This window comes from Solanum pennellii, chromosome 2 (assembly GCF_001406875.1).
Source record: "Solanum pennellii chromosome 2, SPENNV200".
Classification (NCBI taxonomy): Eukaryota; Viridiplantae; Streptophyta; class Magnoliopsida; order Solanales; family Solanaceae; genus Solanum; species Solanum pennellii.
In genome coordinates, this window is record NC_028638.1 from 49,071,022 (window position 1) to 49,086,156 (window position 15,135).

Below are 15,135 nucleotides of genomic sequence, written 5' to 3' on the forward strand. Positions count from 1 at the left end.
AAAGCAATAAATTATAGTAAAAGTAAGAAAGAGAGATAAATAAGGTAATACTTTAATTATGTCATATATTAAATTAGATACTATTTTATAATTTCTATTGAGTTTTTAACATAAAATATAAATAAGAAAAATATTTAAAAATAAAAAAATAGATAACTTCTTTTGAGTTTTTTTAGCTAAAATATAAAGGAGAAAATTATTTAAAAATCAAGAGATATCTTATTTTTATCAAGAGAACTTATTTATTTTAATTTTTTTAAAAGAGAGTCTGTGAATATTAACAGAAATATTTAACATCTACGTTTTTCTTCAAATTTATAAATTAAAAGAAAGAAAACAATTAAGAAAAAAGGAGCTTTTTGTGAATAAGAATAATTATTTATGGTAATACAAAAGAAATATAAATAATTTTTTTTATTTATATATATATAGAGAGAGAGATTGAGAGATATACAATCCCAATTACATAAAGAATATAAAGTATTTGAAGAAACTAATAATTTGAGGCATTATATACTTTAACAAAATACATATAACAAATTTGGGAAAAACTTTCTAAACAAACTTTATCAGAATGCTCATGGAAATAAAGTTGAGTCCTTTTTATAAAAAAAAATTCAGAAAAAAAATTTATTATTATAACATATGCATACAAATTATATTAATTATTTTGAGATGAGAAAAATAATCACATCTTTTTAAGTTATCACGTGTCTTCAAAGCATTAAGATAATGATAGTTTCTCAATTTGAAAACAAATGAATTTAGTAAATCATAACAAAAAAATGTAAATTAGGACTTTGACAAACAAAATATGAGATTACTACATTAGAATTAAAATTGTAATTTAAATTTACAACGTTTAAGAAGAGTAAAAGAGAATAACAAAATTAAGCATGATAGTAAGGAAGAAAAATAAATAATAATATTATTTCTATTTTCTTTTTTTAAAAATAGAAGGTAAAAGAAAGGGTTTAAGAAAAAAGGATAAACTGTAGTAATGTGAGGAGAGGGACAATTAAGGTATTTGAATTTATTTTTTTTACTGATTTTATAGATCAATAAAAAAACTTTAAAGAAGAAAATTTTCTTCAACAATAATTATAAATTATGACAATAAGGAGGAGAGATCAATAAGATTTTTTATTTTTAAAAATTATAAAAATATAGAGGGTAAAAAATCTAATTTAAGAAAAAATATTAAATTATAGCAATGATGAGAAATGATGAAAAACAATAAATTATAGTAATGATAAGATGAGAGAAAAATAAGGTAAATATATTTATTGTAATCATAATATAAGAAGAGTACTATAACTATATTTAAAAAAAAACTAAAGTAGATACTATTATAACTTCTTTTGAGTTGTTAATCATAAAATATAAATTAAAAAAATATTTAAAAGTCAAGAAAAAGAGAAAAATTAATAATTATGAGTCTTCATCAAAAAGAAATTTTATTTATTTATTTACATATTTTACGGATCAAGAGAAAAAGAATTAAAAAAGAACTTTTTGAATAACAATAATATTTAAATCTATTTTTCTTCAAATTTTATGAAACAAAAGAAAGAAAATAATTAAGGAAAAAGAATAATTAATTATGATGATAAAGAGGAGAGAAAAATAAGATTATTATTTTAAAAACTAAAATGTAGAAAAAATAATAAATTATAATAGTATGATTAGGAGAGATGAAAAATATTTAATAGATTATAATAATATTAGGGAGAAAGATAAATAAGATATTTTATATTTTTTTTTGAATATTATAAATCAAAATAAAGAAAAAATATTAAAAATTTGACAATAAAGACAAGTGATAATTTTGACCAAAGTGAGGTATTGCATCATTCTTTTATATCAATCTTCAACTATAACTCAAAAATTTGATCAAAATAAAATTTATGATCAAAATAAAGTTTATGATCAAAATAAAATTTATTTTTATATTTATACGTAAATGAATTTGCTCTTTTATTTCTTTTTAAAAGTCAAACACTTCCTATAATATATTTAATATTATATATATTCTGTAATTTTAAATTACGGCTATAATCAATAACAAAAAGTTCATACAACATCGTTATTGTTACATTATATAATTTGCAATTTAATAATAACTAAAATTTGAAATTCACTCTATTTGAATTTGAAAATTATAAACGATCTTTAAAATATTTTTAATATTCAAATATTAAAATAAAAATAAAAATATTTAATTAAAATTTTTTTGTCATCGCGCAAAGCGCGAACAAATTCACTAGTTACATTATAAATTTAAAAACTATTGATTTAAACTTAGAAAAATAAAAAAAATATTCATATTTTCGTAATTCAAAAAAAATTATTTTTTGAAATAACTAAACGTGTCATCCCGTTTATCTCATCCGGTTCCATTCCGGTCCGTTCTGATTCCATCCCGGTATATAGTGGGACGGGACGGAACCGAGTATCCGTCTCGGTAATTTAGGTCCGTGTCATTCCGGTTCCGGTCAACTCATGTTTCGATACCAATTCGTTCCGTTCCGGTGATCCCTTTCCAGTTCGTTACCCTGTCTTAGATATAACCAGATAATTCTACTTAATTTGGAATAAAATAGTACACATCGTTTGTTGTGCGAAGGGAAAATGGAAGTTAAATCACAGTTTAATCCTCCTTTTTGGAGGATGATTGTATTTTATAGAGAAAATGACATAAATAGTCTCTTCATTAGAGGAGTAGGTCTAAAGTGGTCCTTTATCTATACACTTGATGGATATAGTCCTTTAAATATACCAAAACTTGTCAGTTTTGGTCCCTTAACTATACATTTATCAATTTTACTCCCTTAACTATAAAATTACTGATTGTAGTCCTTTAAGAACTTAAAGATTTATCACGTTCGGTCTTTTTCCATTTTTTTAAAGTATAAATAGCTTATGTTCATATTACGGAATTCATGTCTCGAGAAATTAAATCTTTTAGCAATTTTTTCTGTTATTTCTCTCTCTCCGCTTCATTTTCTTCAAATTAACCTTATGCGAAAAATCTTAACCTTAATGATGCAAAATAAAATTCACGAACAAAGAAAGTATAAGTCATAAATTTATTCAATAAATGATAAAATGAAGCATATTTATTTCTATTAATGACTTGAATATGCTAATCTTTATAATAAAAGAAAAAAATTATTCCGGTTAAATTCAAAGTTTGTACTTTAACAACTTCATTAAGTGAAATTTGTTTAATTTTTAAGAAATTGAAATTTATAAAATGATATATTTGTAATATTTTGAAATAGATCAATTTTATTATTCTATTCATTTTATTTTACATAAAGAATTTGAGTAAATTCAATAAAATTCATACTAATTAAAATATTCAAGTACGACTTCAAGTCATTAAAACAATTACGTATATTTTTAATTCCTTTTAAGAAGTTGTATATGTGCTTGGCTTAAATTAAATTATCCCAAACTATTTATGGGAGAATATCTTTTAACTCGAAATTATTTATTTTGAACTAGATCATCGGTTAAGATGTGGATAAGGTTGAGCTTCAATTCCATATGGCTCATATATCTATATTTCTTCAAAAGGGATTGCTGATCATTTCAGTCTTTATTCATACAGTTAAAAAAAATAAAAATTTCATAATGAAAGAGATTGGTCCATGTTCAATGTTCACTCATGTTATAATCAGTCTGTTATTTTTTTTTTACGTATATTTAATCGCTTCGGGTCAATATCATTTGAAGCTTAAAATAAAATTTTTATTCGATGTTTAAAATATAAATTAAAATTTATGTATATTTATTTATTTTTCTAAATTTTGAGATGTAATTACTACTTAATATATTTTAATATAAATTATTTTTTTGAATATTTTTTAATTATTATTTTAAAGTAAGATTTTATCAATTCAATATTGAAAAACATTCTTTTATTGAGACAATTATTATATGGATTATTAACATAATTCTATAAGTAATAAGTTGATAAACTTTAAAGATAAGAGTTAGTCATTACATTTGATTCAAAAAGTTGATAACTCGGTATATCTACTTTAATATAAAAAATAACAAAGAAATTAAAAAAATTATAATTCACTTTGTTCAACACTTTTCGACTACGAATTCATATTTTTGAGAGTGTAGTACACTAACTATCAAAAGAAATAGAATGTAAAATGAGTTAAAAAGGATAAACAACGTAAATGTTGACGAAGAAAATATAAGAATCCAAAATAATATTTTCTTGATTTTTTCTATTAATGGGTTTAAAGTATATAATTTTTTATTTGTAAAAATTTGAGGTGCCTCAAATTTTATAGGCAAGGAAGAGACGAAACATTTTTCACATTTGAAAATTTATAGGCAATAAGAGAGGGACCAAGGCACGTTCAAACAAATGTGTGGCAGGATGAAGAAGAACGCGACAAGGGCTTAAGTGCAACGCCGATTAAAAGCATAATTTTTTACTACGCGGAGAAGATGAAACGAATTAAAATTTAGAGAAAAGATATAAAGTGACACTTGAAGTTGTCTCGATTTTTTAAAAAGACACTTAAACTATGCAAATATTCAATTACCCCTAAACAATCCTGAACTGATATTATTACATCATTTTTTGTCCACCTCGCATGGAGAGTGTATGCACTCTCTTAAAAAGCGTGAAGAAACTAAAAAAATGAATATAATTTTATTTTTACAAGTATTTTGCTGTAAAATATATTTTCTTGTTTTTCTTATTATTTTAACTTTTTCTCTTTATTAATTTTCCTTTTCTCTTCTTCCTTCTTCTTCAAAAATTCATTGTCATTTTTATAGTAACTTTTCACTTTCAATATCATTTTTTATTACAACACCACCTCCTTTTTTTACTACTATTAGTTTAACTCTTTTCAACTTTAAAATTATATCTAAATATTTTGATACATTTCGAACAAAATGATAACCCACTAGATTTCAAGATGATTAGCAAGTATTATTTATTTTTTAAAATTCAAATTTCACTTAATTTTTTTCAATTTTCGGAGAATTCTAATTTTTACAAAATTATCATTTCTAGTTTTGAAGTTATATGAAATGAGATAAATTAATTGATGATACCTTCAAAATTTTAATTTTCTTAAAAAGTTAATTAGTTTTGTTATCAATGTCATGAATACTAGAAAATAGTATATTTTTGAAAGAAAGGAATTTGATCGAAGAAGAAGAAAAAAAAATTGGAGAGGCTCAACTTGACGTAGGGGTGGGGTGAGGTGAGGGTGGGAGGTGAAGAAGAAGAAGAAAAAAAAAGAAAATGAAGGGAGGGGTAACTTTAAAGTAGGGGCAAAAGATAAAAAATTTAAAGTAAAATTAAAATTAAAGCAATAAAATTAAAATAAGTCAAAAAGTAAGAGAAAGAAATAAAGAAAACTTAAAATTAAAAAATATATATATTTCAAATTCAACTAACACGTGTCACACAACGATTGGTGTGTGATAACACTTGCTATTTAAAATCTGGTATTGGTCGAAAAATGATATAATAATATATTATCGGAATTGTTTAAGGGGGGTAATAGGACTGCCGCATAGTTAAGCTGTCTTTTTGAAAATTCGGGACAACTTCAGATGTCACTTTATGTCTTTTCTCATTTTTACAGATTAAAACTCAAGCCGCCCCGCTAACCCCATTTGTCATCCTTAGTCAAAAGAAAATTAATAGGAAAAATAATTTGAAAAATATTTCAATTTTAGTTAAAATTGTTGTTATTATATCAAATTTTATGGAAAATCTTTTACCTTTGAACTATTTAATAGTGTATTTTAAAAAGTATATATGTACTTAAGTGGACACACTACTATTCTAATTATGTAATATTTTTTATGTCCACGTGGAGACATGTATATTTTTAAAAAACGCTATTAAATAATATAAGGGTTCATTTTCTAAATTTTATATCGTAATAACAATTTCTATTAAAGTTCAAATATATTTCAGATATTTTTTCCATAACAATTTTGGCTAGTTAAAGCTACCATGATGAGAATGAAGCACATGTGCACAAAATTGAGACCAAACACCTTCCACTTAGCGATGATTCAGTGACACATGTAATTTTTTTTTTTGGCCTAACCCATCGGTGACCTCAGAAAGTTGGCACCAACTTTCATTTAGACATATTAATTAAACTTTGTTCATTTTAGACACCTCATGTCATGTCTCGTTGTGTTATTTTGATACTTTTTACTGGCATGGCACAGTGAGTGTAATACACTCGATACCAGCGTGTGAAAGACTCATTTAATCATTTTTTTTCATTTTCTTCCTCATTTTTCAACACCATCTCTCAAAACTTGAACTCTTTCCATGGAGAAATAGTTTTGATAATGTTACAGACTAAAAAAAAAAATAATTTCAACACAAAAAGATTTCACAAAAAATAAATTTCAACCCATGATTCATGTCGTCACAAATAAGAAGAAAAAACTTGAAAAAGAAGGTGGATGGCGTGGGAGAGGAGTGGAGAAGACGATGTGGGTGGGGAAGGGGTTGGGGTTAGGATGGGCAAAGGTGTAGAAGACGTTGGGTGGGTGTGGAATAGTGAAGAAGACGATCTAGGTAGGTGGGTAGGGGTTGGGGTGGGTAGGGGGTGGAGAAGATGACCTTTGTAGGGTTGGGTTTTTTTCTTTTTGAATTTTTTGTGTAGAAAATTCCTCATGTCCTTACGTCATTGGCTACTTTTTCATTCAACTAAAATATCATAATTTAAAAATTATTTTTAATATATATGTCACGTGTTTTTATTTAATTTGTCACTTTGATATGGGGAAGTGTGTTACACACACCTTATATATTTGACTGATTGTTAAAAAAGTGCTAAAATGACACAATGCAGTATATCATGAAGTGTCTAAAATAAATAAAACTTAGTTAAGGTGTCTTAGTGAAAATTGATGTCAATTTTAACCGATAGGTTAGACCTTTTTTCTTTTATGGATTTGATAGAAATGATGCAGATTTAATTATTTTAAGTAAGATTTATTTTTCACCAATTAAATTAATCTCTAATATTATTTTAGAAGAGAACTTGAGTTTAATGTTAATTAAATGGCAGTTTTTAATAGCAGTATTGTGTTATATTTTACAAAAATATTATTAGATTGAATCAGAAAAAAAATGTAGGTCGAACCATCATGCTTATAAGAGGCATCTTTTATCAAAGAAGTGTCATTTCATTCGACATATCACTTTATGCATCGTATTAATTAATTTGCTTGGACCAAGTTGTACCTGGCAAATGACATTATGATGTTCAAGAACAGTAAAAATAATATCTCAATATTAACTCTTATTTATGTACACACTACTGCAACCGCTAGAATTGAGGATTACAAGTATGAAGAATTATCAGCCATAATCCAAGATACGCATATATTCTATATACTATAAAGGTAATTAGGAGTTAACTTAAAGTTATAAAATAACTAATTGTGAAAATGTGCGTTGCATGTTTATTCTTTAATTGACATCAGAAAAATAATTCATATATATTAGTAAATATATCATAGTGGAACGTTCGTAAATACTTCACTAAGTTATAAAGCTAAATCCTTGAGTAAGTTTGACATAAAAATATAATTCTTCACAAAATATTACATGAAAGTCTTGTGTCGGGTACCGAAGGTTTGGTGTTTTTAATGTTTGATGAAAAATAAGCATTTTTATAATATTAGAAGAATTAAAATATTTTAATTACCAAAACATAAATTTTAATAGTCAAAAAGAAAATTGGTTATAAAAAAGTACCTATAAATTAAAGAAAAATATTACAGAATATTATTATTTAATAAATAATCCTTTTATTTTTTTAATGAAGTAGCAAAATAGTATATCCAACTTTATAATAATATTTTTACGATAAAAACAAACCAAAACATATTAAAAAAAACTGAAGGAATAACATAACAAAGTTTGGACTCACGTTCATTCATTACGTGAGAAGGGTTAAAAATACCCGTGAACTATTTGAAAAGGTTTTGAAATACCCCTCATTCATCTATTGGATTAAAAATACCATTCTATCTACCTTTTTGATCCCCAATTACGCTTAAAACTAACAATCTTTTATTTTTTTAATTATTAGGTGGCATCTTTTTATTTGATAAATTTAAATTCCAACCCATCAAATTTTTTCTACCCATTTGAGCCATATACACACTCTTTGACCCAAACCCAATTAAAAAATTTATTAAAAATAATAAATTTCATCATCTCTTTGTTGAATAAGAAGGAAACTGACGATTGGAACATGTCAAACGAACAGGTCCAACACAGCTGACTGACGTGTATGCAATAAGTGTTGATGAAACAAATTTTTGCTGGGTATTTAAAGATTTTTTTTTTCTGGATATTCAAAGTAAGCTAGGAGTAACTGTTCCTCTACTCACTAGTTTGAGGGGAAGTGTTGAAGAAGAAGGAAACTGACGATTGGAACATGTCAACAAGACAGGTCTAACGCAGCTGACTGACGCTCTGCAACAATTGTTGATGAAGAAGGAAGCTGAGGATTGAAACATGTTGAAAACATAGGTCCAATGAAGCTGACTGTCGAGTTTACAGCACTGCTAAATTATAGTCACACAAGAATTAGACTACCTATGTTAGTTAGGATTATATTTCGTCTAGAATGAAATAATGATTAGAATTATTTACCGATTAGTATTAGATTACTATTAGAATTATAGTATAATTAGGATTTAAATTATTTATAATTGCACTATTATTATTATTATAGTAGTAATATGTATTGTAGTAGGACTCTAAGTATAGTTAACTTAGGACTCTACAATTCTCTCCTATATATGGAGTATGTACTTAACATTATTATTCGTATACTACCAATATTGATCAACATATCAATTTATCAATACGATCAATATCGTCAATACATCAATATATCAATAAATCTTTGATTTCTCTCCGTTACTTAAATGTGAGATTTCTACATAGATTTCTACACTCTTCTCTTCCCTTGAACCTAATAACCTATTTTCTTTTTTCCTATTTTCTTATTAAACAATTTCAAAATAAAATTATTGATTGAATCAATTGGTATTTGAATTTGAAAGTGACATATTGGTATTTGAATTTGGTCACATCAAAAGAACTAAAAAGCTCTTCTTGATTGTGTTTGAATTTAGTCTTTCTTGTTTCTTCTTTTTGGTTCACGCCATGTGAAAAGATTCAGTTTTTTAAGAAAATGTTGCACTAGATAGTTGTTCTTAATCATGCTTTTATAGTGAAATTGAGGTAATTTGACTTGGGTCTTGTTTCTTTCTTCCTTTTGATTCACATTCTTTTCAAAAGATTCAATTTTCATGGTGGACTTGCACTAACAGAGTTGTTCTTGATTGTGTTTTCATGGTGGCATTGAGAAAACTTGAATTGGGTCTTCTTATTTATTCCTTTTGGTTAATACCCTTTTCAAAAATTCATTTTTTCATAGTGGAGTTACACTAAAAATCTCTATTTGATTGTATTTTAATGGTGACATTGACCAAATTCTAACACAATCAAGAAGAGTTTTTTTAGTTCTAATTGGTACTTAACACAATCAAGAAGAGTTTTTTTAGTTTTAATTGGTATTATATTCGTTAGTTCTTGGTTGATTATTGATATAAATATATGTATTATTTAGTTATCATTGATTGAGGTTGTGTATGATGATGAGATAGAGAATAGGTTATTAGGTTTGAATGGTAGAGAAGAAATGTTCAAATCTTTTAATTTTAATGATTTTTAATTTGGTTTGGGTCAAAAATTGTGGATATGGGTCATATGGTAGAAAATTTTTTGGAGGGTTGAAATTTAAATTTATCCAATAGGAAGATGCCACATAATAAGTAAAAAAATAAAAGATTATTAGTTTTTAGGATAATTATGAACCAAAAAGATGGATGAAAGAATATTTTTAATCCAATAAATGTACGAGATATATTTTTAAACTTTTTATTTAGTCCGTGAGTATTTTTGGTTCTTTCCCTTTGCAAAATAGGAATATAGGAAAGGAAATAAACGAGAATCATGAGGTGATCGACCAAACCAATGTGCACTAAATCATTTAGGGGGCCACATACACAAGGGGCTAAATTTTTCTGTATATAAAGCAGAACCCATCAGCTGCATTGCATACACAAGTTTTCTATACCTCTCCAAAATACAAAGTTGCAAACCTTTTCCAAAACACATCATTTTATTATTAGTAACAAATTTGTAACTTCCATGGATAATTTACCTAAATGTGGAGCTAATTATGTGCCTCTTACTCCTCTCACCTTTTTAACAAGAGCCGCCAATTCTTATGCCAACCGCACCTCTATTATTCATGCAAATGTTTGCTTCAATTGGCGGGAAACCCATGAACGTTGTCGTCGCCTCGCTTCCTCCTTAAAGTCCTTAAACATTGTCAAGAACGACGTGGTAAGTGTATCGATTCACATTTTAAATGAGTAATTAGTATATATGATTATATTTTAAATGAGGTTAAATTTTATGATCATGTAGGTCTCGGTCCTTGCACCAAATGTACCGGCCATGTTAGAAATGCATTTTGCTGTGCCTATGGCAGGGGCTGTACTCAACGCCATCAATACAAGGCTGGACGCTAAAAATGTTGCCCGTATTCTCAAGCACTCAGAAGCCAAGATCTTTTTTATCGACTATGAATACATTGACAAAGCTAAAAAGGCCATTGAAATACTACTGTCCGACTTTCAAATGCCAATGCCTCTTGTCGTTGTCATTGATGACATAGATTCCCCTACTGGAATCCAGTTTGGGGAGCTCGATTACGAGCAGTTGGTGTTCCAAGGCAGCCCTGAGCACGTCGTTGAGAATATTGATGACGAATGGGATCCAATTACTTTGAGCTATACATCAGGTACAACTTCAGAGCCAAAGGGAGTTGTGTACAGCCACAGAGGTGCTTTTTTAAGCACTTTGAGTTTGATTTTGGGATGGGAGATGGGTACTGAGCCTGTCTACTTATGGTCCCTCCCAATGTTTCACTGCAATGGTTGGACTTTCACATGGGGAATAGCTGCAAGGGGTGGCACCAATGTTTGTATGCGCAATACAACAGCCCAAGAAATCTACTCCAACATAGTGTCACACAAAGTAACGCATATGTGTGCTGCACCAATAGTTCTCAGCATAATCCTTGAGGCCAAGCCACACGAGCAGCGCCAAATAATGACCCCGGTACAAGTTTTGGTGGGGGGTGCACCCCCACCAGCACCACTGCTTGAAAAAATCGAGAGGGTGGGGTTCCACGTTGTCCATGCCTATGGGCTCACGGAGGCCACTGGACCAGCCCTGGTGTGTGAGTGGCGAGCCAAGTGGAACAAATTACCAAGGGAAGAACAAGCCAGGTTAAAGGCAAGACAAGGGCTGGGGATACTAACACTTGCTGATGTTGATGTGAAGAACTCGAAGAATATGGAAAGTGTGCCTCGTGATGGGAAAACGACAGGGGAAATATGCCTGAGGGGAAGCAGTATCATGAAAGGGTACTTAAAGAATGAAAAGGCAAATTCAGAAGTATTCAAGAATGGTTGGTTATTGACAGGGGATATGGGAGTGATTCATCCAGATGGGTATTTGGAAATCAAAGATAGATGCAAAGATGTAATCATATCAGGTGGAGAGAACATTAGCAGCGTACAAGTAGAAAGTGCAATACTAAAACATCCATATGTTGTGGAGGCCTCTGTTGTGGCAATGCCACATCCAAGGTGGGGTGAAAGTCCATGTGCCTTTGTTATATTGAGGGAAGACTCAAACTTGAAAGAATCAGATATAATAGCACACTGTAAGAAGAACTTAGCAGGATTCATGGTACCAAAGAAGGTTGAATTTGTTGAAGAATTGCCTAAAACAGGAACAGGGAAAGTGCAGAAGAATCATTTGAGAGCAGTGGCAAAGACATTTGTGGTGTCTGATCAAACAAGCAAAAGGGAAAAGCCTATAGCACACAATCAAAATCATGAGCAGATTCTTGTTCTGTCTCGTCTCTAGAGATTGAAGAGAAAGTCGTTTGGCTGCAGCTGAGTTGTTTAATTCTAATCACGTCTGTACTTTGAGTTTACCGTATGCGTTATTTAGTTCTGTAATATTTCAAGAATTTGGTTATAATTTCATCTTCATTTTTTTCTCTTAATGTTAGTAGAGAAGAAGGTGATTATAATTATTTGTCGATAATCACTAACGCCACAATCTATCACTAGTTACCAATCCTCAACCCATGGGTCAATATTTGACAACACTATTTTGTTATTTAATCTATAAAAGAGTTCTGCACCTATAAAAAAAGGTAGAGTAATTTTATGTTGATCAACGAATGTACTCTTCGGGCAGAACTTTAAGATATTGTTGAGCTATTGTAACTTAAAGAGCATAAGTTGAGAATTAGATAGATGGATCGATGCAGATTGTACCACATTGCAGTAAACTTAAATTGCCTTAAAGAGAGCAATATATACCACCTTAGTATAAATTTTTATTTATTTATTTTCAACTATAATTTATGATATATTTCACTCACATTTTTCTAATAAATTTTGTGCATTACCTGTAAAATAGCCGTAAAGACATTTCATTTTGGACTATTTAATTAATTCAGAGTCGTATGACGTTGTTGAGCTATTATATCTAGAAGGCGCATTTCAAGATTATAATGATGGATACTGAAGATTATATCGTGTGTAATGGATTTAAATTGCTTTAGAGAGAATGATAATATCCGGAGATCTCAAAAGTCAAAACAAAGTAAAAAATTCTTTGATAATTGGCTAAAGTATCAAATTTGATTCTTCAAGCATGGCCACACTTCATATAAAATCATGTTATATGCTTGAATCTGTCCCTATTTATACGATTTACTTTCCTTATTAGTCCATTTAAAAAAAGTGACATTTTCATATCAAGTAATAATTTGTTGGGTTATGAAGGGTGATTAAAGCATCATGCAGAAGCTTAAAATTGCAAATCATATAGTTAATAAATCAAATGCCAAAAACTTATACTAAAATCAAAATATTATTATATGGAACTTGGTCAATTGGCCTACATTTTAAAAACTAATAAAATACATTAAAATTGTAGAGAGAACGATGAGATTTGTAGATATTCAAACTTTTCCTCAAAAAGAATAAATCAAATATAGAAGAAAATATTTTCTTTCATAAAATGTTCAAGCATTTATCTAATGTTTAATTTTTCTTTATGAAAGAAAATAAACTTTAAATAAAGTAAGAAAATTAGAATAAAACTCTAACACAATTTAATTTTAAAATGCTAAATTTATTCTTAATGAAATAATTTATAGACACACAAATATGTATCACTTATTTTAGACCATAAAATTCAAATTTTTTAATTTATTTCTTAAATTACGTATCGAATTAAACTAATTCATATAAAATAGGACTACGCTAACCGTACCTATAGTTGGATCCCTTTTTTATACACCATTGACTGAGACAGTGACTTGACATTGAAAACCTGAAATCATACTTCTCTACAGCCTTTTTTTAAAGTTTCTGAAAACCTGAAAATGAATTTGTTTTGACAAGACATTACTGTATATCTCAAATGCAATTTCCAAATGAGAAGTAATTTTCTCCAAAAAGATTTGTGTACGAATTGAGTATCAAAAAGATGTACAATTAAAAACTATTGAAGATATGCATATATTCTAAAAAAAAAAAAAGTAGTTAACGAATAACAACTTACTTACCAAACTGTAAAATTATTAGTAAATTTTTAGTCAGAAAAAATATATATATTATAGAAAATTCTTTAGTGGTTGATCAAAAATTTTCACCAAAAAAAGAATCATATTATAAAGAAACAAACACATGAATAACTTAAGAAAATTCAACATATAGTACATATATTTTGTTTATAAAAATCACCTAACAGTAAAATGTAATTTTTTGATTAAAAAAAATGATGTCCCTTCAAGACAAGCGTAACTCAGTCACCTGATTTGGTATAAAATTTGTTTAAACTATAGTTTATACTGAATTAAATTATTTCGAATGTTAATAGGAAAATATGTTTCAACTCAAATTTATTTATTTCAAAATTAGATCATTGGTTAAGATGTCGATATGGTTAAGTTTAAAATTCCACATGGCGAATGTTTATTTGTTCGAAACGGATTGCCGATTTTTTCTGTCCTTGTATTAAATTAAAGTAAAAAATCTTAATGAAAAAATTGATTCTAGTTCAATAATGTTCACACACGTGACTTATTTTTTGGCTGTTCCTAGTTATTAATTTATTTTTAAAATAACATATATATTAGAAAAATAATAATTGATATATATATATATAAAGGAAGACAAAATAGTTAGGAAAATATTTTTCTCACTTGAGAATTCATGTGGTTGATATAGTTGTTAAGATAACGAAGGTAATGTGGCGGGGCAGATAGGGAGCAGATTCAAACATATATTGAGGGGTAGGTGAAGGATGAATTTTATATACGGAAAATGATTAAAAATACTTTTGAATTATATGAAAAGGTCTAAAATTTCTCCTATTTATCTTTTGATCCAAAAAATACTTTTTTATTCATTTTTTTTTTGTCTAAAATTACATTTTCATCCATCTTTTTGTTCACTTATATCTATGCAACTAGCAATCCTTATTTTTTTATAAAAAATAATTATTATGTGTCATTTTTTTATTGGATGAAATAAAAAAATATCTCTATTAATTTTTTCCATAATTTATCCAAATCAAAGCAATACTCCCTTCGTTTAAAAAAGAATGGTCTAGTTTGACTTGGAACGGAGTTTAAGACTTTTTAATCTTGTAATTCTAAATTAAATTTATGTCAAATGTATCAAAATGTCCTTTAATCTTGTTATCTTAAACATGTCTCGTGAAAAGTTAAAGTTTAAGTGTTGCCAAAAAAGGAAATGAGTTATTCTTTTTGAAACAATTAAAAAGTTTATTTTAGAAAAAGAATAATGTGCTAGGAGAAAAAAGAGTTTTTATTATGTCAAGTATATTTTGAGAAAATAAAAGTAATTGGATGATATGTTAGTGTTAAAAGAAACAAAAGTTATTGCTAGGCAATTTTCCAAATATGA

At 27.8% G+C, this 15,135-nt stretch overlaps 1 protein-coding gene across 1 annotated transcript; it reads left to right on the forward strand.

Annotated features, from left to right (window-relative positions):
- The first annotated feature begins 10,152 nt into the window (after window positions 1-10,152).
- On the forward strand, window positions 10,153-12,228 carry LOC107011729 (probable acyl-activating enzyme 12, peroxisomal). The gene is made up of 2 exons (XM_015211337.2): window positions 10,153-10,453; window positions 10,538-12,228. The coding sequence occupies exons 1-2, from the start codon at window positions 10,256-10,258 to the stop codon at window positions 12,047-12,049; spliced, it is 1,710 nt and encodes a 569-aa protein (XP_015066823.1). The 5' UTR covers window positions 10,153-10,255; the 3' UTR covers window positions 12,050-12,228.
- The last annotated feature ends 2,907 nt before the right edge of the window (window positions 12,229-15,135 follow it).